The following is a 25133-nucleotide window of genomic DNA, read 5'->3' as shown; positions in this document are numbered from 1 at the left end:
CATAGAATAATACAGCGCAGAACAGGCCCTTCGGCCCTCGATGTTGTGCCGACCTGTGAACTAATCTAAGCCCCGCCCCCTACACTATCCCATCATTATCCATAAGCTTATCCAAGGACTGTTTAAATGCCTCTAATGTGGCTGAGTTAACTACATTGGCAGGCAGGGCATTCCACGCCCTTACCACTCTCTGAGTAAAGAACCTACTAAAAAAATTCTCATGAGCTTTAACTGTTAGCTTGTTCAGCATGGTCAGAGCTATTCCTCTCTAGGGAGGTCACTGTAAATCAAGTCCTGCTCTTCCCAGAGTCATCACAAAGGTTGAAGATTTTAGCAAGTATGCAAAGTCCCCATTTACCTATCTGATACATTCAGGTGAAGAGAAAACATGGACTGGGTTTGTGTACTTCACAAGAACTACTGTTTATTACAAATAAATAGATTCTAATTATAAATAAACAATTTTGAACTATCAACATTTAATTGGATTAGTTAAAACTCTAACCTCCCCCATGTAAATGTACATACAGACATAGGAATGCCAAGTAGGTGTTTTGGACAAAGGGACAGACTGGGAATGCAGGTCACTGGTCTCTGATCACAGTTCAGCTACAACACAGGACCTTATCTGACAGTGTGGAAAATTGCCCAGGTAAGTTCTGTACACAAAAAATGTCAGGTCTAACCTGGCTTCTTATCGCCCCATCAATCATCAGCAGTAAGGTCAGAAGTGGGGATATTTTCTGAAGATTGCACAATGTTCAACACTTCAGGTAAAGTCACCATAATCTTCAAGGTCTATAGGCCTGCTCTTTTATCAGAGAGAGTTGACTGGTGGTGGTTTAATTGTAGGGTGATCAGGAGGACAGTCCTTCTTGCTAACCTCAGCTGGTGCAGAAATTAAACCCATGCTGTTTGCATTACTCTGCATCACAAACAGCCATCCAGCCAACTGAACTAAAGCAAACCCCTCCTCAGATACTGAAGGAGTCCACATTCAAATGCAGCAACACCCAGGATTGAGCAAACAAGTGGCAAGTAACATTCACATCACACAAATGTCAAACAATATTCACCTCTAATAAAAGACTATCTAACCACCACCTCTTAACATTCATGATGGCATTATCATCATTGAATCTCCCACTATCAATGTATTGGAGGTTATCATTGACCAGAAACTGAACTAGACTCACCACATAAACAGAGTGACTACAAGAGCAGGTCAGAGGCTAGAAGTCCTGCAGTGAATAACTGACTGTGACTCCCCAGAGCCTGCCCACCATCTACAAGGCACTAGTCAGGAGTGGGATGGAATACTCCCCACCTGCCTGGATGGGTACAGCCCCAACAACACCCAAGAACTTGATATGCTCTGGGGAAGGTACAGCACAGGGTTAGATACAGAGTAAAGTTCCTTCTACAACTGTATCTATCAGACCCTGCCAGGACAGGGGCGGTAGTGTCCAGCCCTTGCTGAATCCACATTGTCTGTGATTTCATGGTCTGTTCTCCTCACCAACACACCCCACTCTCTAAATTTGGGAGACATTATCAGCCAGGACAGGAAGTCTTGTTTTGGCCAACCTCCTTTGTTCTGTAACCCAGTGCCATGAAAAACTCTCAGAATAGATCTCTAATTGAACTGAGGGAATCAAGTTCAAAAAGAGGAGGTGAAGAGAACTTCTCTTTAAATAGGAACGATTCTGATTTGTTCAGGATTGAGTCAGGGATACTGGAGATTAAACACACATTGAAACCACTACAGCAGTGAAGTATCTAACTCTAATATTTCCTGACTTTATAAAGAGTTTAAATGTTGTTGCACTTAAAAATTTTACAAACACTGTGTCTGCGAAGTAGCGTCCAGTGTCAGAGTTCAGATGCTGAGAAATCTGTTACAGAGTTTTTCCTCCACAGTGGGTCTCACTATCCTGTCTTTAATTGCCAGCTGCAGACACAAGCAGGTGATCACCAGCAACTGGGATCCTCTCACCCCATCCAGCACTGACCCAGTCTCCTTCTGAAAAGGAAGAACTCTCACTCCTGAACTGATCATCTGGCTTTAGAGCTTCCTCAGAAGGAGAACCATTATCCCTGTTTCTGATTCTCTTCAGGATCTTAGATGTTCCAACATCATTATATCCCATTCTTCTGAACTCCAATACAGGTCCTGCCCATCCACAGTCAAGTGAACCTTCTCTGAACAGCTTCTAAAGCAGTTACCTCCTTTATTAAACTAGGGGACCAAAGCTCAACTCTGTTCTCCAGATGTTGACTTCTCTTCGGGAGAAATAGGACAGACATGCTGGGCTGAGCAACCACCTCTGCATTAACATTTCTATGATGGGGCCTCACTAACCCCCTGTACAGATGCAATAAAACCTTCCAGTTTTTATATTCCATTCCCCCTTGAATACTCAGCGACTTTCCTTTGCTTTCCCAAAAGCCACTGGGCAGAAATTGGCAGGAACTGCTTTTGGAGGAAAAAGCTGGCCCTCGCTGCTCACTGTCTAGTTCAACAGTGATGGGATCAACATTTCACAGTTTGTGCTGGTTGGAGTGAGAGACTTTTCCCCGGTTTAGTCAGGCCTGGTTCAGCATTATTACGGGTTACCATGTACAAAACAACCAGGAGTATTTATAATCCACATGATTCTTTCAATCTCAGACCAGGTGAGAACCCTCACGGCTAAAAATGTAATTCCAATTTAGCCTATTTGGTAATTGGCCCTGGCCTGTGAGTTACTCAGGAATACTGTGCAGATCCAACAGTTTAACCCACCCACTCTTCATCAAATGCATTTTGAGATCAGTTTATGATGCCCCTCCTTAATCATGTTCGTGACCCTTACTATTAATTGTGAGCTGATTGATAATTTAACTGATGTGACATTTGATGTGATTTACAATGTTTAATAACTCTACAATGCTTTCTCTGATCCACACTATGCACTGTATTCACCATTACCACCAACTGGTAACTCTGTAACTCACCGCCAATCACCAATTGATCTCTACAATTCATTGACATTTTTAATCCTGGATTTACATTCAGTCAAACACAAGGTGAAAATTTTCATCCCAGGTCACATGTCTATCTATTAATTTGTTGAAACTTTAAATATTTTTTCAAAAACATACACAGCCTCAATAATTGCTGTTAACATCAACAATTTAAAGTTGGATTCTGGCAATCCGTTTAAAAAACCCAGTTTCACCAGGTAAAGAACTAAAACCTGCGTCAATTTACAACCCAATGTGTCATAACTCCACACACACATTTTGCAAGATATAGCAGTCACCTTAAGTGGCCACTTGCTCTGTGTGCATGTGTGTATATGTGTTTGTGCGTGCGTGTATATGTGTGTGTGTGTGTGTGTGTGTGTGTGTGTGTGTAAGAGAGAATTTATATGAGAAAATTGGGTCATGTGCGCATACTGTGCGAGTGATTGTGAACATATGTGTGGCTAAGTGTGTGAGCATGGTTCAGGGTGTGTATGGTTGAGTGTGAGAATGTGCTGACACACACAGACATGCACAATTCATGATACCATGTGAGTTTTACAATCAGGAAGGTGAACTTCATTGTATAAGGACAGACATATCAGGGAGAAACCATATTATCAGTGATGACAGAGCAACAATGAACAGGGAGCTGTCTAACCAATAACCTGAGCCAGTGTTTTTTGACTTATTGCAGGATTTCCCACTCCAGCCCTTGTAGCATTGACAGACAAATTTTGATTTCAATCGGCGCTTGTCCATAAAACTTAATTTGCCTTTGGTGTAGACCCTGAATGTGCCACGATCAGTCCGTGCGACAATCTGAAAGGATCTTTTATTCAAGTGGAGGTAGATGTTGTCGTGAGGATGCTTGCGGTAACATCGGCCGTGCTTGCTGCACAGGTACTGACTGCAGGTCTGAGCAGCCACAGTGACATTTACAACATAGGGCCCCAGGGTACTCTTGATGTAATCCTTCACATGCTGACAATTTACCTGCACAGATATTGAGAGAGGGAGAGAAGGTTGGAAGGTTTCATCCATGAAGCCAAGGCACCAGTAACCATAGTAACATCAGTATAAAGAGGAAACCATTCAGCCCCTCAAGCATTATTCAATTTGGGCATGTTGAAGATATTCTTAGCTCATAACCTGGGCAATGTAATCACTCTGTCACAGACCAGATACAAACAGCTCCCTCTACTAAACATTAACGGTTTTACTAAATCACAGAATGATTGCAGCAGAGGAGAGTATTCTGCCCATTCTAACGGCACAGGTTGCTGTAACCCCATCTCCTCCTGGTAACCATTTACATTTTTCCTATAAGTAACATTCACACTCCCTCCTGAAAGTCTCATTTGAACCTTCCTCCACCACATTCTACCTTCTTATCTGCCTGTTTACCTGAAGAGAATCTTGAACTAGGTCTCCTAAATCCCTTTATGCTTCAGATTTTGAAGTTATTGCCCATTTTAAAAATGATCTACTCCTCTATTCTTTCCACTAAAGTGCATAACCTCACACTTTCCCACAATGTATTCCACTGCAACTTCATTGCCCACTCTCCTGGCCTGTCCATGCCCTCCTGCCACCTCCCCACTTCCTCAACACTACCTGTCCTTCCACCTATCTTTGTGTCATCTGCAAACTTAACAACAATGCCCTCCGTTCCTTCATCCAGATTGTTAATGTGTCGCGTGAACAGTTGTGGCCCCACAACTGGCAAATATTTACAGCTCAATGAAGAGCCGCTGTTGGTAAATGTTAACATGAACAGCATGAACCTGTCTTACCTTGGTGCGAGAAAATTCAATACTTCCCCACAGGATGACTCCACTTGCTCCCAGAGCTGCACTTTCCCCAATGCTGTAGATTAAATCTACCTGAAACACAGAGGCAGGCAATGCATTACATCTCCCAGGAGTGTCTTTCTTTCTATATATTTTTTAAAAAGCTCCTACAGTCTGTTTTCCTACTTCTGAATAATTTGCTCTCTTTCTATTTTTCACTGTTTTTATCAATTTTTATGCGCCCTTTGCTGACTCTGAACCTCCCCCAATCCTGAGGATGTCTCCTGTTCTTTGCAACAAAATAAAACTGTTTTCCCAGCCCCCTAATACCTTTAATTTTTTGAGCAAACCACAACGGGTTTTTCTCACTGAATTTTTGTTTTTTTAATGGAATGTATTTTTGATAACACTGTTGAATTGTTTATTAAATGTTTCCCACTTTTTTATAGCTATTTACACAATCATTAATTTCTCCTCATCCCCATGTAACTGTTTCATGTAACATGATTGCTCATGACAGTTCAGTTGCAGATATTTTTAATCAACTTATTTAGATGTGTTACAACATTTGCCCCCCTTGATCCCACCCTCAGGCCTCCTGTGCCTCTGGTTTAGAGGTAGTGACAATGTTGTGACAAACACAAGAGTCTTTATTCTCTTCAGATGCATTCTGATCAATTTCCCATTTCAGTGATGATGACTGTAAAGCTATCTTCAATGCCAGAAAACCCATCTTGTTCACTAATGTCCTTCAGGGAAGGAAATCTGCCATCCTCACCTAGCCTAATTTACACGTGACTCCAGACCAACAGCAAACTGTGTGGCTCTTAACTGCCCTCTGAGATGGCTGATCGAGACACTCAGTTCAAGTGCGATTAGGGACTGCCAGCATTTGCCAGTGATGGCCACATCCCATGAAGGGATTTTCAAACAGTCCAGATGAAGTCTTCTCACAACCATAACATTGGAACTTGTAACAAAGTTTAATGTTTGGTCAATAATATGCAAATACTGTTAGGAGTTCCCACCGGAGTCTCTAACTCTCCTTATTCCTATCTCGATTCCTGGTGACTTTACTTTTATACTCCTTGACCCTTTAAACCAAGAGCCCTTCTCACTCCTGTGCTACGTCAACCTTAACAAAGACAGGAAACAACTGAAAATTCGAATCACAGCTCAGTGAGATCTCAGCCCCACACAAGGCATCAACTGTATTATTTTTTGAACCACCACCTGCTTTCACCAACAGGGTTGCTTTAATTTGTCTGATTTACACTGTCCTCCCTCTGTAGGTATCTCGAAGTTTTATGTACAACTAACTTTGATGTTTAATAAAGCCCAAGCTGAGGAAGGACATGTTTGTAAATCTGTGTGTACAAAATCATTGAACTAGTCTAGCAGGAGGCACAGAAATAGCTGTTACTTCATAAACCCTTCCCTTTGGACTGAGATAGCTGTGGGATAATGACAGAAGAGTTGAACAGAGGTTTTAAGCTGAATCTTACATTTTTAAAGCTGTTTGATTAGGCACCACGAAAGGTCTTTCAGTTCTTATTATATAACAAGTACTTAACATTCCACAGTGTTGGGGTAGTATGTTAACACAAACAGAGCACTGGCTAACTAATAGAGAGCAGAGGAGACATTTTTAGGATAATAATCTGAGCCAGAAGATTCAATGTGGGGGTCATATTTATTGACAATACATATTAATAACTTGGATGAGAAAAGTGAATGTGTGGTAGCCAAGTTGGTTGATGACATAAAAATGGTTGGCAAGTGGTGAGGATAGCACAAAGAGTCTGCAGAGGAACACGGAGAGGCTAAATGAGTGAACAAACTTAGAAAATGGAGTATAATGTGAGAAAATGTGAGGTTCTGCACTTTGGCAGGAAGAATAGAGGAGCTGAATATTATTTAATTGAGAAAGACTGCAGAAAACTATGACACAGAGATTTGAGAGACCTCATTCATAAATCACAAAAAGCCAGTATCTAGGCCCAGTGAGTAATGGGGAGGGCAAATGGAATGTTGGCGTTTTTTTTGAAAGGGAACAGAATATAAAAGTAGAGATAACATGGTGTGAAATTGGATGAACACAGCAGGCCAAGCAGCATCAGAGGAGCAGGAAAGCTTGATGTTTTGAGTAGGGACCCTTCTTCAGAAGGAATATATACTTTTCTGAAGAAGGGTCCCGGCCCGAAACATCAAGCTTTCCTGCTCCTCTGATGCTGCTTGGCCTGCTGTGTTTATTTAGCTTCACACTGTATTATCTCAGATTCTCCAGCATCAGCAGTTCCTACTATCTCTGTGAGAATGTAAAAGTAGGATGTTTTTATTAAAACTATGCAAGATACTAGTCCGATCACAGCTTGAATACTGTGAACAGTTGTGGGCCCCTTATCTAAAGAAAGAGATACTGGTTTTGGAGAAGGTTAACTCAGTTGATCGCAGGTATAGAAAGACTGTCTTATATGGAGCGTTTGAGTAGATTGGGCCTGTATTCACTGGGTTTAGAAGAAGGAGTGGTAATCGGAATGAAACATGCAATATTCTTAGGGCAATTAACGGGGTAGATGTGGGTAGGTTATTTCCCATTGGAGGAACATCTAGGACCAGAGGGCATCATTCAGAATAAGGGGTAGTGCATAGAAGACAGAGATGTGGAGGGATTTCTTCTCCCAGAGATAGGTGAATCTGAAGAATTCTTTACAGTAAAGGGCTGTTGAGGCTGGGTCATCAAGAACATTCAAGACTGAAATAGACAGATTATTAATCATTAAGTGAATTGAGGGCAATGGGTAATATGTAGGAAAGTGGAATTGAGGGTGACAGATCATCCATGACTTAGTTGAATGGTGGTGCAGACTTGATGGGCTGAATGGCCTATTTGTAGTCATATTTCTTATGTATATTTTGGCTCAACTTAAGTTTTGTCAGGTTTTTGGAGGGTTTTTCACTATGAGGTTTAACAAGATTTCTCACTTTATCTTACCAAAGTCACCTCATTAATTGAAGAAAAAAATCAGAGTTACATTTTGGGTCCCTGAGGGAGGGTCACCGGGCCAGAAACATTAACTCTGATTTTTTTCTTCATAGATGCTGCCAGACCTGCTGAGCTTTGCCGGCAACTTCTGTTTTTGTTTCTGATTTACAGTGTCTGCAGTTGTTTCAATTTTTATTTAGCATTAACCTCATTGATTACCCATCCTGTCCCGATGGCATCCCTCACGTTCACTTCCAGGCCCAACTTTACCACGTGCTGTTCCCTGAACTAGCATTTGGTCTGCTCAGTCAAAGGCATTTCCAGGAGATGTAGGAGAGGGGAAGGACACTATTGAGATTGTCTGACAGGGACCTGGATAGCCTCATGGACAGTACAAAGGAAAATGTCCTCGCATCGTCTAGAGGACCAGCAGAAGAGGCCATTGCACCTGACCCTGGCAGCTGAGTTCAAAGTGATCTCCAAGGTCAGCGTGGTCTCCACGATGTGGAGAAACGACCAGCTGTGCCACCCAGCTTGTGTTCTGCAAGGATCACTAAGCTACTGGATTACAAAGTGTGGAGCTGGATGAACACAGCAGGCCAAGCAACATCTCAGGAGCACAAAAGCTTTTCTGATGAAAGGTCTGGGCCCAAAACGTCAGCTTTTGTGCTCCTGAGATGCTGCTTGGGCTGTTGTGTACATCCAGCTCCACACTTTGTATTCTCGGATTCTCCAGCTTCTGCAGTTCCCATTATCTCTGATCACTAAGCTCCTGATTTTGTTATGGCCTTTGTTCAAATGTGAATTTCAGAGGCGAGATAAGGTGTTGACTTTCAGTACCTTAAGTTTCTCCAATGCTTTTTGATATTAGTACTCCAATACTGTTAATATTAATTACTTTAGGTTCCTCACTCTCATTAGCCCCTTGATTACTCTCTATTTCTGATGTGTAATTTGTCTCTTCCACTGTGAAGACAGACACACAGGGGAAGTCTTATCAGGGTCTGACTGACATGGGTGATGGTGAGATTTGTGACAGAATGGGGCAAGATGTCTAGCAAGCCTCACCTCAACATTGGGAGCATGTTTGGGTGGAGTACAGGAACAAAGAGATCTCAGATACAAATGCAACGACCACTAAAAATTGTATCACAAGCTGCATCCAGAAAGATAGAATTTAAAATTTGAGAATTTATCTGTACTGAATCTTGGTTAGGCCACATTTATCAGTACTACAGGCAATTTGGCCACCAGCTTATAAAAAGGTTCTAGAGGCACTGGAGAGGGTCAGAAAAGATTTATGAGGATGATGCCAGAAAAATCAAGGAAGGATTTACCAGCTGGGTTTGTTTTCTCATGGGAAAAGGCTGAGGGTAATCCAATGGGGATCTTTAAAATGTTGAAAGGTTCTGGTTGCGTGGGAAAGAACAGAATGAGAGGCTGTCGGTATGGCAGCCAATAAGAAATCAGGAATTCAGGCAAAATGTCCTAAGCGGAAGAGTGGTGAGAACATGGAACTCCCCCAGACAGGGAGTGGGCGAGGGAATGTGTATCATTGTATTTAAGGGGAAACTAAACAAGCCAATGAGGAAGAAAGAAACAGAGGGTTACAGTGATAGATTTAGAGGATGCAAGATGTGTGAAGGTTAGATTGGAACATAAATACCAGAGTGGGCTTGTTAAAGCCCGTTTCTCTGTCGTAATCTGATGTAATTAAGAAAGGCTCAACATTGGACTTTGAAAATTATACATGATCAGTCAGAGTTAGCGTGGTTTTCAGAAAGGAAAATTATATATGATGAATGTTTTCAATGTTTCTTCAGTATGTAACCATGTGTATTTAAAAGAAACCAGCAAATAGAAGATGGAACACAGAACATAGAACACAGAACAGTACAGCACAGTACAGGTCCTTTTGGCCCACGATGTTGAGCTGAAATTTTACCTTAATCCTAAAGTCTATCTAAACTCCACCCCTACCTTATACTATCATCCATATTGCCTATCTAATAGCCACTTAAATGCCCCTAATGAGGCCGACTCCACTCCCCTCTCAAGCAATGCATTCCATGCCCTGACCACTCTCTGAGTAAAGAACCTACCTCTGATGTCTCCCCTATATCTACCTCCACTCACTTTAAAACTATGTCCCCTCGTAATAGCCACCTCCACCCTAGGAAAAAGTCTCTGGCTGTCTACTCTATACTTCTGATTATTTTGTACACCTCTATCATTTCACCTCTCATCCTTTGTCATTCTAAAGAGAAAAGCCCTAGCTCTCTCAACCTTTCCTTGTAAGACCTTCCCTCCATTCCAGGCAACATCCTGGTAAATCTCCTCTGCACTTTTTCCAACGCTTCCACATCTTTCCTGTAATGAGGTGACCAGAACTGGACATAATACTCCAGATGTGGCCGAACCAGGCTTTTGTATTGCTGGAGCATAACTTCTTGGCTCTTGAACTCAATCCCTCTATTAATGAAAGCTAACACATCATACACCTTCTGAACATCTCTATCCACCTGAGTGGCAGCTTTCAGAGGACTGTGGACATGAACCCCGAGATCCCTCTGCTCCTCCACACTGCCAAGACTTTTTCCGTTAACCCTGTAATCTGCTTTCAAGTTTGTCCTTTCAAAATGAATCACTCACACTTTTCAGGGTTAAACTCCATCTGCCACTTCTCAGCCTAAGTGGTATACTTGGATTTTTAAGAGGCATTTGATAAAGTTAATGAACAATGCAAGTGCTCCTGTTTCATAATATATTCTGATGGATTGGTAAATGGACAAGAAGCAGAGGGTAGGGATAAATAAGACCATAAGACGTAGGAGTGGAAGTAAGGCCATTCGGCCCATCAAGTCCACTCCGCCATTTAAATCATGGCTGATGGGCATTTCAACTCCACTTCTCCCTGTAGCCCTTGTTTCCTTCTGAGATCAAGAATTTGTCAATCTCTGCCTTGAAGGCATCCAACGTCCCGGCCTCCACTGCACTCCGTGGCAATGAATTCCACAAGCCCACCATTCTCTGGCTGAAGAAATGTCGTCTCATTTCAGTTTTAAATTTACCCCCTCTAATTTTAAGGCTGTGCCCATGGGTCCTAGTCTCTCCACCTAACGGAAACAACTTCCTAGCGTCCACCCCTTCTAAGCCATACATTATCTTGTAAGTTTCTATTAGATCTCCCCTCAACCTTCTAAACTCTAATGAGTACAATCCCAGGATTCTTAGCTGTTCATCATATGTTAAACCTACCATTCCAGGGATCATCCATGTGAATCTCCGCTGGATACACTCCAGGGCTAGTATGTCCTTTCTGAGGTGTGGGGCCCAAAATTGGACACAGTATTCTAAATGGGGCCTAACTAGAGCTTTATAAGGTCTCAGAAGCACATCACTGCTTTTATATTCCAACCCTCTTGAGATAAACGACAACATTACATTTGCTTTCTTATGGGCAGGTTGTGACTAGTGAGTGCTCTCAGGATCAGTGCTGGGGCCTCCATCATTTACAATCAGTACGTCAGATTTAGATAAAGAGACAGAGTAATGTGTCCAAGTTCACTGATGACACAAAGCTAGGTGGCAGTGTAAGCCATAAGGATGTGGAGGTGCTGGTGTTGGACACAGAAAGGCAGCAAAGAGTTATTGACAGGTTAAGTGAGCTACCCATTTACGCAGTCTTCGGTGACTTATTGATAAGGAGACCCAGGTACCTTTGTACGCTTTCCAACCTCTTACTATTTAAGAAATATGCTGTGCTTCTGTTTCTCCTGCCTGAGTGAAGAATCTGACATCTTTCACTTTATATTGCATCTGCCTTGTTTTTACATGCTCACTGAACTGTCCAAATTGTCCTGACAATATTTGACATCTCCCTCACAATACACATTCCCACTTGATTCTGTATCATCCACAAATTTAGAAATATTACAGTTGGTCCCCACTTCCAAATCATATATTGTCAACAGCTGGGGCCCACGTACTGATCTTTGTGGATCAGTCACAACCTGCCATCCTGAAAACCATTCATTCCTATTCTGTTTTCTGACTGTTAGCCAATCATTAATTCATGCCAGTACATTGCTTCCAAAACAATGTGCTTCAATTTCGTTAACAAACCTCCTGTGAGAGACTTTGTCAAAAGCCTTCTGAAAATCCAACATACTACTGCTGTTGACCACGCTTTATCAATTTTGTTAGTAGCTTCCGTCAAAAAATTCCTGCAAGTTTGTCAAGCAAGAGTTTCCAATCACATATCAAAGTTAACTATTTAACTACTTTGTTCTGTTTGTGCCTTTAGATTGTTAAGCTTGATGCGAATGCTGCATGTATTTCAGGTAAGGTGCCCTTGACTTTGTTTTTTGACATTATTCTGCAATCAAGATTTTACTTGATACTCAGATTTTTCTCCCTGTTTCCTAGGCTCCTGTCCAATTTCAATTACCCTTTAGGTTCCCACCTGCCTAACAAACTTTTTAAACCAACCCCACTATCACTAGTAAGTCTTTCTGGGAAGATATCTGTCCCAGAACTGTTACCCAATACCTCAGAATCTAATGACCTCCCTCCTAGACCAGCTTTATAGTCATGTGTTCAATCGATCAACCCTTTTGTTCTTAAGGTGCTGGGTGTAATCTTGAGATCACTGCCTTGATATCTTGCTTTTAAATTCCCTTCCTTACCTCACTGATTTCTGAGTTTGGGACCTCATCTCTCTTCCTACCTACTGATTTGGACCATGACTTCGAGCTGATTCCGCCCAAAAGAAGGATGCCCTGCAGTCTCTCCATGACATCCTTCACCCTGGCACTGGGTTAGGAGAGAGTACGTTCACTGCCAGAGAAAGGCCTGTCTGATCGAAGACCGTGTTGTTTTTTGAAGCAATGAGGGGAATACTTTTAGACAGTGTCAACAACAGTCAGAGCGATATACCGGAAACTGACACTGCAGTCCAACTCGCCCATGCCAATCAGATAAATCTAGTCTCATTTGTCAGATTTTGGCCAATATCTGTCTAAACCCTTCCCATTCATATACTCATCCAAATGCCTTTTAAATGTTGTAATTGTACTAACCTCCACCACTTCCTCTGGCAGCTCATTCCATACACCCATTCCACCCTCTGCGTAAAAAAACTGCCCCCTATGTCACTTTTAAATCTTTCCCCTTCACCTTAAACCTATGCTCTCTATGCTCCTACCCCGGGGAAAAGACCCTAGCTATTTAGCCTATCCATTCCCTTCATGATTTTATGAACCTCTATGAAGGCTTTTGAGTGTTGCAGGATCTACATTCACCTTCACTGGCTCTAATCCCACCTCTTTGACCTGTCTGTCTCCTCTCCACCTATCTTCTCCTCTATCCATCTTCTATCCACTTCCCCCCTCCCTATTTATTTCAGAATCCCCTTCCACCTCCCCCATTTCTAAAGAAGGTTTTCGACCCGAAACATCAACCTTCATGCCCCTCTGATGCAGCTTGGCCTGCTGTGTTCATCCAGCTTCACACCGTGTTATTCCACAATACTCCAGATGTGGCCAAACCAGGGTTTTGTTTGGCTGGAGCACGACTTCATGACTCTTGAACTCAATCCCTCTATTAATGAAAGCTAACACACCATACGCCTTCTTAACAACTCTATCCACCTGGGTGGCAGCTTTCAGGAAACTGTGGACATGAACCCCAAGATCCCTCTGCTCCTCCACACCACCAAAAATCTGTCTATTAGCCCTGTATTCTGCTTTCAAGTTTGTCCTTCCAAAAAGAATCACCTCACACTTTTCAGGGTTAAGTTCCATCTGCCACTTCTCAGCCCAGCTCTGCATCTTATCAATGTCCCTTAGTAATCTAGAACAACCCTTCCCACTGCCCACAACTCGACCCACCTTTGTATAAATTGTATAGTAAGTTGTACATTTTAGATTAAATCCTTTTTTCATTGCCATTTGTTGAAGTGAAGTGTGTTCTATAAATAAATAGCATTATTTTCCGTAAAATGAAGAAACTTGGTGTGAATTACATTGGTCCTGAATAGTCAGGGACCAGATCACCTTGACGCAGCTTTAGGGTTTTATACATTTTGTGATGGTTCGAGAACAGTAGTGCTCAATAACTGATTCACTCTTCCCAGTTAAACTGTGACTCTGGAATAGAGAATGGTGCCCGGTAGGGAAACAATCGAAGCCGAAACATGAAGTCAATGCAGCAGCAAAGAGGGAGCACTCTGGAGGGCAGAAAAGAATCTCAGAAGACTTCAAACCCAAAACCACACATCAGGGACTATCTGGGGAGCAAAAGACTCTAAAGCAGAAGATTTTGAGTAAAGGAATGAAAATAAATTAAAATACTTCCCAGATCAGTGGAAAGGAGTAGCCAATCAGGATGGTAGCTCCAGGAAAGAGTTTGCCATTATCACCGCCATTCAAAGAACTGAGGCTCCACAAGAATGGGAGTTCCGGATAGGGAGAATTAACTGGAGTCATACAGTCAGAGCGATATACCGGAAACTGACACTGCAGTCCAACTCGCCCATGCCAATCAGATAAATCTAGTCTCATTTGTCAGATTTTAGCCAATATCTGTCTAAACCCTTCCCATTCATATACTCATCCAGATGCCTTTTAAATGTTGTAATTGTACTAACCTCCACCACTTCCTCTGGCAGCTCATTCCATACACACACCACCCTCTGCATGAAAAAAACTGCCCCCTATGTCACTTTTAAATCTTTCCCCTTCACCTTAAACCTATGCTCTCTATGCTCCTACCCCGGGGAAAAGACCCTGGCTATTTAGCCTATCCATTCCCTTTATGATTTTATAAACCTCTATAAGGTCACCCCGCAGCCTCCGATGCTCCAAGGAAAATGGCCCCAGCCTATTCAGCCTCTCCCTAAAGCTCAAACCCTCCCACCCCAGCAACATCTTGGTAAATCTTTTCTGAACTCTTTCTAGTTTCACAACATCCTTTCTATAGGACAGAGGCCAGAATTGCACGCAGTACTCCAAAAGTGGCCGAACCAATGTCCTGTACAGCTCCCAACTCCTATACTCAATGCACTGATGAATATAGGTAAGCAAATGAAATGGTGCCTTCACTATCCTGTCTACCCGAGACTCCACTTGGAATGGAACTAAGAACCTGCACTCCACAGTCTCTTTGTTCAGCAACACTCCCCAGGACCTTACCTGTGACATTTTAAGCAGATCTACTGGCCAGACTTTGTGGCTATAAGCACTAGAAGGATCGATTAATGTAAGATCACATTGTATTTAGTAAAAGGAATTTAAAATTGTCAGATTTCCATCAATGGGCTCAACATTGAACAGGCAGTCCATGATGAAACTCCAGTAGAGATCAAGGCCCAAAATTGGACAGGTCTTTGAGGAAACTCCAGAGCCCCTTCTGAGAGGTCTGAATGTGTTGACCCCAAGATGGCGTCACTATCTTCTCAAAAGCTGGACAAAACAGCCAAAGAGCAGGAATAAATGGGATTGACCAGATAAGACTGTTCATGATGGGGGTCAAAGCAGAACCACAATTGCAGGGAGATCCCAGCAAGGGGGAATTGAGTGCAATCAGTATGGGAGATGGGGGCTTTATGAGAACTACTACAAAGCAGCAAAACCTTCAAAGAACATAGAACATAGAACATAGAAAAGTACAGCACAGTACAGGCCCTTCGGCCCACAATATTGTGCCCTGGAATAATCCTAATCCAAAAATAAAATAACCTAACCTACATTCCTCTCAATTCACTGCTGTCCATGTGCATGTCCAGCAGTCACTTAAATGTCACTAATGACTCCGCTTCCATGACTACCACTGGTAAACTATTCCATGCGCTCACAACTCTCTGGGTGAAGAACCTCCCTCTGACGTCTCCTCTATACCTTCCTCCTAACACCTTAAAACTATGATCCCTCGTGGCAGTCAATCCTGCCCTGGGGAAACGTCTCTGACCATTGACTCTATCCATGCCTCTCATTACCTTGTACACCTCGATCAGATCACCTCTCTTCCTCCTTCTCTCCAGAGAGAAAAGTCCGAGCTCAGTCAACCTCTCCTCGTAAGACAAGCCCTCCAGTCCAGGCAGCATCCTGGTAAACCTCCTTTGCACCCTCTCCAAAGCCCCCACGTCTTTCCTATAATAGGGCGACCAGAACTGGACACAATATTCCAAGTGTGGTCTCACCAGGGTTTTATAGAGCTGCAGCATAACTTCGCCGCTCTTAAACTCGATCCCCCTGTTAATGAAAGCCAAAACACCATATGCTTTCTTAACAACCTTATCCGCTTGGGTGGCAACTTTGAGGGAGCTATGCACTTGAACACCAAGATCCCGCTGTTCCTCCACGCTGCTGAGAATCCTGCCTTTAATCCTATATTCAGCATTTAAGTTCGACCTTCCAAAATGCATCACTTCGCATTTATCCAGGTTGAACTCCATCTGCCATTTCTCAGCCCAGCTCTGCATTCTGTCAATGTCTCACTGAAGCCTGCAATAGCCCTCGATACTATCAACGGCACCTCCAACCTTTGTGTCATCAGCAAACATACTAACCCACCCCTCAACCTCCTCATCCAAATCATTTATAAAAACTACAAAGAACAGATGCCCAAGAACAGAGCCCTGCGGGACACCACTCAGCACTGACCTCCAGGCAGAATACTTACCATCTACAACCACTCTCTGCCTCCTGTCAGCCAACCAATTCTGAATCCAGACAGCCAAATCACCCTGTATCCCATACCTCCTGACTTTATGAATGAGCCTGCTGTGCGGAACCTTATCAAATGCCTTGCTGAAGTCCATGTACACCACATCCACTGCTCAATCCTCGTCAACCTGTCTCATGACTTCCTCAAAGAACTCAATTAGATTTGTAAGGCATGACCTGCCCCTCACAAAGCCATGCTGACTCCCTTTAATCATGCTATGCTTTTCCAAACAGTCATAAATCCTAGCCCTCAGAATTCTTTCCAAAACCTTGCTGACCACAGATGTAAGACTGACTGGTCTGTAATTTCCAGGGATTTCCCTATTCCCTTTCTTGAAAAGAGGAACAACATTTGCCTTCCTCCAATCTTCCGGTACAACTCCCGTGGAGAGTAAGGAAGCAAAGATCTTCGAAAGCGGCTTAGCAACCTCTTTTCTTCTTTCCCGGAGCAACCTAGGATAGATCTGGTCTGGCCCTGGGGACTTATCAATCTTAATGTTTGCCAAAATTTCCAGCACATCATCTTCCTCAATCTTGATCTGTTCAAGCCTGTTTTCCTGCTCCTCAAAGTTCTCATTCACAACAAGGTCCCTTTCCTTAGAGAAACTGAAGCAAAAAACTCATTTAGGGCTTCCCCTATCTGCTCAGACTCCACGCACAAGTTCCCTACGCTATCCCTGATCAGCCCTACCTTCACCCTGATCATTCTCTTATTCCTCATGTATGAGTAAAATGCCTTCGGGTTCTCCCTAATCCTTCCTGCCAAGCCTTTTTCATGCCCCCTCCTGGCCCTCCTCAGTGCACTTTAGAGCTCCTTCCGAGCAAGCCTGTAATCCTCTAAAGCTATGCTAGACCCTTGCTTCCTCCACCTTACGTATGCTGCCTTTTTCTTTTTGACAAGAAGCACCTCTGTTCCCGTCATCCAAGGCTCCTTAATCTTATCCCTTCTTACCTGTCTCTGGGGAACAAATTTATACATCACTCACAACAACTGCTCCCTAAACAGCCTCCACATGTCTGCTGTGCCCTTTCTGTGGAACAATTGCTCCCAATCTGTACTTCCCAACTCCTGTCTGATAGCATCATAGTTTCCTTTTCCCCAGTTAAATATCTTCCTCTGGTAACTGCTCCTTTCCCTTTCCATCAGCAAAGAAACAGGAAAGGTCATACCAGTAGAATGTGTCCAGATCATTTGAAATCAAACAGAAAAGAGAACGTTCAAGCAATTAGGATAAAGAACAAAATCCATCTTCCTGGGTAGGATCAAAGAGAGTCAATGGAGATTCTGGACCATCAACTTAAAATTATGAGGGCTTAAAACAGAACTTAAAGTTAATGTAGAGCAGCTGTAATGATAATGACTAACAGTTTACTGTGCTCAAAGTATGTGAATGTGAATATAAAACTCCAAAATCTTTACTGAATTGTCCCCAACAGGAAATTTTGTCAGATACCCCCTTAACTATTCAGGCAGTATTGTTTTAATCACCTACCATTTGGAATCTCCTCTGCACCATAAATATTTAGGAGATTGATGTCAAGAATTATGAAATGAAAACAAGGATATATTTTTTATCTGGACACTATCCTAGTGACTGTTCAGACAGAAAGGACATGTGACATTGGGTTCAGAGAACTATAGAATACAGGTCTTACACTTAAAGAGAGATTCCAATTCTCAAAAAGAATGATTACATTTTAGGAAGACGTGCTTGCGAAGAGAAGGAATCAATGTGCGTATCCAAGGAAGACAAGGGCCATAAGTGGATTCCCAGCACCATGGCACCTTCCAAACCCACATCCACTGCCTTGGAAACATATCCCTGTTCCATCAGTGTCACAAGATCAAAATCTTGGAAATTCCCCCAACAGCACTGTGTTTATTCTCTACAGCACATGGACTGCAGGGTTTCAAGAAGGCAGTTCACCACCATCTTCTCAGGAGATTATTAGGGATAGCAATAAATGCAACAAACACAAAATGTGAAATCACATGGTATCAGGGCTGAGCTGGCAAGATGGATACAGAACTGGCTTGGTTATAGGAGACAGAGGGTAGTCGGGGGAAGGATGCTTTTTGGAAAGGAGGGCTGTGACTTGTGGTGTTCCACTGGAATCAGTTCTGGGACCCCTGCCATTTGTGATCTACATAAAGGATATGGAGAAAAATTATCTGGTCTAATTAGTAAGTTTGCAGATGATACAAAAATTGGTGGAGTTGCAGGTAGTGAGGATGATTGCCGGGGATACAGCAGAATATATCAGTGGAGGCATGGGCAGAAAAATGGCAGAGGGAATTCAATCCAGATAAATGTGAGGTGATACATCTTGGAAGGCCAAGTACAGGTGGAAATTATACCCTGAATGGCAGAATCCTTAGGAGTATTGATATGCAGTGGGATCTGGGTGTGCAGGTCCAGAGATCACTGAAGGTGACAGCGCACGTGGATAAGGTAGTGAACAAGGCTTATGGCATGTCTGCCTTCATTGGAAGGGGCATGAATATAAGGATAGACAAAGTTATGCTGCAGCTTTATAGAACTTTAGTTAGACTAGTCCTGGTCACCACACTAGCAAAAGGATATGGATGCTTTGAAGAGGCTACAGAAATGGTTCACCAGGATGTTGTCTGGTATGGGCGATTTTAGCTATGAGGTAAGGTTGGATAGACTGGGTTTGTTTTCACAGAAACACAGGAGGCAAGGGGCAACGTAATAGAAGTTTGTAAGATTGTGAATGGCAGGAATAGAGGGGAGAGTTTGAGGCATTTTCCCTGTGTGGAGGGGTCAATTACTAGGGGACCCAGTTTCAAGGTGCAAGGGGGAAGTTTAAAAGAGATGTGCGAGGCAAGTTTTTCACACAAAGGGTGGTGAGTGCCTGGAACGTGCTGCCAGAGGAGGAGGTAGAAGCAGACACAATAGCAGCATTTGAGAAACACCTGGATGAATACATGAATAGGAAGAGAATAGAGGGACACTGATCCTGTGAGTGAAGACAGTTTTAGCATGGAAGGGAAAATGAGTTGGCGCGAGCTTGGTGGGTGAAAGGGCCTGTTCCTGTGCTGTATTGTTCTTTATAACACAGATTCTGTAAACTGCACAAAATCAAAGCCTGCTGGTGTAACCTGATCATTTATCCACCTCTGGATTATCATTAATCTGATTGTGTTCATAATTCTTCACTAGTCTTCCATTAAATAGGGAATTGCTGGTGATTCCAGCATTCATAGCCCATCCCTAATTGTCCTTGAACTGAACTTTTCGGTCGGCCATTTAATAGGCTGTTGGTAGTCAGCCACATTGCAGTGGGTCTAAAGTCACATGTAGGTCAGACCAGGTAAGGATGGCAGATTTCCTTTCCTAAAGGGTGTTAGCTTTTGAAAGTTGCAGGACTGGTGATGCAGTTCATAGCAAACGGGAACAGGAGGAGACCATTCAGACCGTCTGAGCTGCTCAGCCATTCCTCCATTATCCCCATATTCCTTGTTATGACACAAGAGGCAAGTTTTTTTACACAGAGGGTGGTAAATGCCTAGAAAGCAACACCAGAGAAGGTGGTGGAGGTGGATACAATAGCAACATTTAAGAAGCATCTTGACAGATACATGAATAAGCAGGGAATAGAGGGAAATAGACCACATAGAGCCAAATGTGCTTTAGTTTAGAAAAATCACTACAAATTGAGCACAGACTTGGTGAGCTGAAGGGTCCGTTCCTGTGCTGTATCGCTCTTTGTTCATTTCTCTTTGTCAACCCCATCTGCCATTGATCTGTCCATCTGCCCAATCCATTTAAATCCTCCTATAACCTAAGACCTTTCTTTTTGCCTTAGACTGAAAAAAATGCTCAATCTCAGTCTGGAACGTACTGCTTTTACCTCCCTCTGGAGAACAGAATCCCAAAGCCTCCATGCTCTCTGAGTTAAAGAATTCCTCCTCTTCTTGGCTGAAAAGGGCTTCCCTTATTCTAAACCCCTGTCTTCCCTTGTAAGGGGATACATTCTTCCCACAGTTGCCATGTGACAACCTGGAAGAACTTACATGTTTCAATAAAATCACCTCTCAATCTTCTAACCTCCAGAGAATACAGGTCCAGCATCATCAATCTTTCCTCAGACTGGTGAAACTTCACTGCACTCCTTCTACGGAAAGTCTATCTTTCCTTAGGTGGGGAGATCAAAGCTGTACAAAAGGTATGGCCTCACTCAGGCTCTATATAACTGCAACGAGATAACTTTACTCTGATTCTTGAACCCTTCTCGAATTAAGGTCACATACCATTTGCTTTAATCACTTGCTATAGCTGCATGTTAAGTTTCAGGAGCTCATCAATTCCCTTTGAAGCTTAACACTATCCAACCAGTCACTGTCGTAGGAATAATGATTGAAGAACTTCATGTGTCTTCAACTCCTTTGTTGAGAGATTGAACCATTTTCATAGCGTCATACGGTAAAGCAGAGGCCTTATGGCCCAAAAAGTCTGTACCACCATTAATTTTATTTTCCTGTGTCCACCTACCTGTGTCATTGGCTTGAAGGTGTAAGCGTAGTGCGATCGAGAGTACACAAACACGGGTGGTGCATATGCTGAGTCAACCATCAAAGACACACGCATAGCCTCTTGCACCCGTGCTCTCACAAACTGCCTCCCTTGTTCCGAAGATTTTAAGATTTCCTCCATGTAGATAGAAGGATACAAGGCATTGCTCTGGGACCAGAGCCATTGCAGCTGGTTATTGCGTTCAAACTCAATAGAAGGGCAGCGCCCATTGTAACCAGAGAAGTTGTCATTGTAATGGTAATTGTAACAGTCTGGGAAGAGGTAGTAACCCCACATTGCCTGGGGCCTCATTGCCTGACCCACCCTCAAAGTTTGAGTAATGAACTTGTTGGCTGCTGTGTCAAACTCCCACTCCGCCTGTTTCAGAACTCGTGCAGGAGACCAGTCAGGGTACCTGGCTCGAACCAGCTCCTCCGACTTCTCACGATAGATGGCTTTAGTGCCCCAGTTACGTACCCACTGGGGTCTCCACTCCTCCCAGTCAATGACTGCCAGACCCTTGTAGTGTTTGGAGGGTAAATACTTCTCAATGTCAGCCTGCATCTTTTTAGTGTGTTCAATTAGGCTTGTATTCTGGGGACAGCCCCCATTCACCACATGGTTGTTTTCATAGTAAGGATATTTGCCCAACTGATAGTTATAAAATATTGTGATATTCCCTCCCATGAAAACTTCATTCTCATTGGTGACTATATTAAAGTCGTTCAGGTGGAGATCAACACCACGGTGAGTGCTGCATTTCTCAGTCGGAATGTTCCAAATGACCAGAAAGGGCTTGTTCTCCATGACAGGGGGCATGGTTGGTTTGATGGAACGACCCTGAGCTCCATCCAGGATCAGGAGCAGGTAGAGGGCTGTGCTGAAGATGAGGATACTGGCTGCACTTGGAGACGAGCTGACCTGGCGACAATGATAATCTGCTTCATACCAGCTAATGTCCATTGGTCACTTGTCCAACCTGTGACAACCATCAAAGTTGTTAGTTTGTATCTAGGCAACAAGCAATTGGTGACAAGTAACGAAGTAATAAACTGTGATTCACAAATCTTTCAGTTGCCATGGTTACACTCCGTGGAGCTCTGAACAGCAGCATTTTCACTGCACAAGCCTTGAGAGATTTTCACCATCATAATGAAAATTAAAAATTTAAACACTGAAAGGATTGAATGTGAGAGAGAATTGTTGATCAATCAGCTCCAGGATAAGTACTTCTCTAACATTGGCCAACAGGCCCCTAGCTTCCAGCCTTTGCAAAAATTCTTCAAGCTGGCCATTCTTCTTGTTTTATTTTTCTTGAGTAAGTTTTCCAAATGCTCTACAGGAGCGGAAATGGAACAGCGATGGGGTCAGACAGAGATGGAGTAAGGACAAAATGGAGATGGAGTGAAGCCAGACCAGTGACAGAGTGGAGACAAAGCAATGATAGTGTGGAGATAGAATGGAGTCAGAGCAGGGATGAACCAGAGACAAAGAGGCAACAGAGAAGAAATGGCTGGGTACTCAGATGGGAGAAACAACGGAGAAGGAACAGAGCAGATAGCAATGGAGCAGTGTTGGAGGTTGAGTGGAGATAAAATGGGTGGACCAGAAACAGATCAAAGACAAAACAAAAATTGAACAGTGACAGATCAGAGATAGAGTGTAGACAGAATGGAGACACCGGACAGACAGAACAGAGACAGATTGATGAGGGGATGCAGGCAAAACCAAGATGGAATGGTGATGGAAATGACACAAACTGGTCGCAGAGTGAAAACAGAATGAAGTTGGAGTTGTAATGCAGTCAGAGTGGAGAAGGAGCAAAGACATAATAAACATTCTCACGCAGAGGGTGTTGCATGAATGGGATAAGCTGCCAGAGGAGATGGTGGAGGCTGGTACAATTACAACATCAAAAAGGCACCTGATGGGTAAATGAGTAGGAAGGGTTTAGAAGGATATGGGGCAAATACTGGTAAACGGGATTAGATCAGTTTAGGCTATCTCATTGCCGTGGATGAGTTGGACCAAAGGGTCTGTTTCTGTGCTGTACAACGAGATGATTGTATCACTCCCAATACTGAGCAGACATGGTGACTGAGTGGAGATGAAACAGAGGCAGAATAGGAATGGAAGTGGAGTGTCGATAGAACTGATGGGCTCATAGACATTGACGGCACAGAAGGAGACCATTCAGCCTATCACGTGTGGGTCAGTTAACAAAAATCTGACCATACTACTCCCATTTTCCAGATCCTGTTCAATAGCCTGGGAGGCATTGAAACCGCAAGTGAATATCTAAATACTGCTTACATCTTACAAGGGTTCTGACTCAACCGTCTTTTCAGGTAATGCATTCCAAACTCCCACTATGGTCTGACTGAAAAGCATTCCTCGTCAACCTTCTCTTAGCCAGACATCCTATCCATTGTATCCAACCCATCACAATCTCACACACTTCTATCAGATCCTTCCACAACCCTCACTGCTCCAAGGAAAACAACCCCTTCCTATCCAGTAAAAAAGGAAAGAACTGTGGATGCCGTTAATCAGGAAACAAAACAGAAATTGCTGGAAAAGCTCAACAGGTCTGACATTATCTATGAAGGAAAAAACAGGGTTAACATTTCGGGTCTGGTGACCCTTCCTCAGAACTGGGGGTTCTGAGGAAGGATCACCAGATCCAAAACATTAACTCTGCTTTGTTTTGTTTCCTGCCTATTTAGTCTTTCCTCACAGCTCAGACCCTCCAGCCCAGGCAACATCCTGTGCACCCATTCCAGCGCAATCACAACATGGTGACCAGAACTGTATGCAGCTTATACTAAGACAGATCAGAGACAGAGCTGACACTTCAGTCTGCTGGAAGCCAGAGATTTTCCAAGAATGTTAAATATCAAGGTTCACTTAGCTTGGAAACTGAAAGGGAAATCTACAAATCCAAGGAAAACAGGGAATATTAGTAATATACCAACAGCTCCATTTCCCTCCAAAAATAAACCAGATGGGTTACAATAATCTAAGTACATCTCCTTATCCCATTGAGAAGCTCTATCTCCAATCTGAGGTGAATCACAATTTCTATTAAACCCAACCTCAGGTAGACCAAACTTGACTGCCTAGTTTGTGTTTCCATTCCCAATGAAACTCCTGAAACACCAGCATCTTCAACATTGACTGTGATGGGCTTAAAGGTCCAACTTCCAATCAGGAAGTACACAGCTCCCCTGCCCCCTCCCTCTGCTGCCCTACTCAACACCAGCATGAGGTCCAAGCAAAGTCCCTGCATCCTCTGTCTCGCCACCAGCTGCGGCTGTGACTCATGTTTTGTACAATGTCCTTCAGGTCAAAAGTCATCCTCAATTTCCCATCATTATCCCTCAGTCCATCTCACGAGCATCAGGCCTGAGCCCACAGAGGTAGTGGAGTTGATACACAACCTGTTAACACTGGGGGGAGCAACACCAGCTAATCACTCAGACCCAGCATCAACCTGAACCTGCTTGTCCTGCTTAACAAGAAAGGGAACAACTTTTACAGAGAATAAAACAACACCCCAACTCCTACCCAGTTTGCTGATTTGTTTAACAACTGTGTTCAATTTTCAAGTCTTCCTGATTTACCCCAACCCCAGCCTGGAATTACTTCCTGATCCAATCTCCGCTGCAAATCTCCAGCTCATTGCTCATTGTCCAATCACTGACCATCCCCAGCCACCCACTGACCACTCACTAAGCATCTCCTAGCTGCCCACCAGCTCCTAAACACCCAACTATTCATCCACTCGCATGCCTCTTACCCAGCCACCCACTGGCCACCACAAGCCCTAACCCAGCCAACTGTTTACCCACCTAGATATATGTAAACAGCCTCTTGAAAGTCCAAATGGAAACCAGTTGAAGTGAAACAATTATTTAGCTCTTGCTTGATGGCTCGAATGAAGGGCCAGCCCTGTGTCTCTAAGTCAGCAGCAGTGAAATCCACTGACAGAGAGTGATTGTGTGATGGAGTCTCTGTGTATGGCACACTCTTAGGATTAACGGATTATAGTCCAATACCAGAAACAAGACCAACTTTGATTCTC

At 43.3% G+C, this 25133-nt stretch overlaps 1 protein-coding gene across 1 annotated transcript; it reads right to left on the bottom strand.

The window, feature by feature from the left end:
• Positions 1-556: 556 nt before the first annotated feature.
• On the bottom strand, positions 557-22012 carry LOC132210250 (hyaluronidase-like). The gene is made up of 3 exons (XM_059649666.1): positions 21029-22012; positions 4803-4892; positions 557-4002 (listed from the first exon to the last, which is right to left on the bottom strand). Exons 1-3 carry the CDS (start codon positions 22010-22012, stop codon positions 3586-3588), a joined length of 1491 nt encoding a protein of 496 aa, XP_059505649.1. The 3' UTR covers positions 557-3585.
• Between the last annotated feature and the right edge of the window lie 3121 nt (positions 22013-25133).

Source organism: Stegostoma tigrinum, chromosome 11 (genome assembly GCF_030684315.1).
Source record: "Stegostoma tigrinum isolate sSteTig4 chromosome 11, sSteTig4.hap1, whole genome shotgun sequence".
NCBI classification, from domain to species: Eukaryota; Metazoa; Chordata; class Chondrichthyes; order Orectolobiformes; family Stegostomatidae; genus Stegostoma; species Stegostoma tigrinum.
The sequence above is the reverse complement of the archived record's forward strand: the minus strand, read 5'-3'. Positions and strand labels throughout refer to the sequence as shown.

Bases quoted from the DNA above. Each gene is read 5' to 3' on its own strand.
- LOC132210250 (XM_059649666.1), bottom strand. From the start codon at position 22,012: ATGGACATTAGCTGGTATGAAGCAGATTATCATTGTCGCCAGGTCAGC. The intron at 4,893-21,028 runs GTAGGTGGACAC...TCTGTGTTTCAG, and splicing joins CCTTCAAGCCAATGACACAG to GTAGATTTAATCTACAGCAT. The intron at 4,003-4,802 runs GTAAGACAGGTT...ATATCTGTGCAG, and splicing joins TTGAATTTTCTCGCACCAAG to GTAAATTGTCAGCATGTGAA.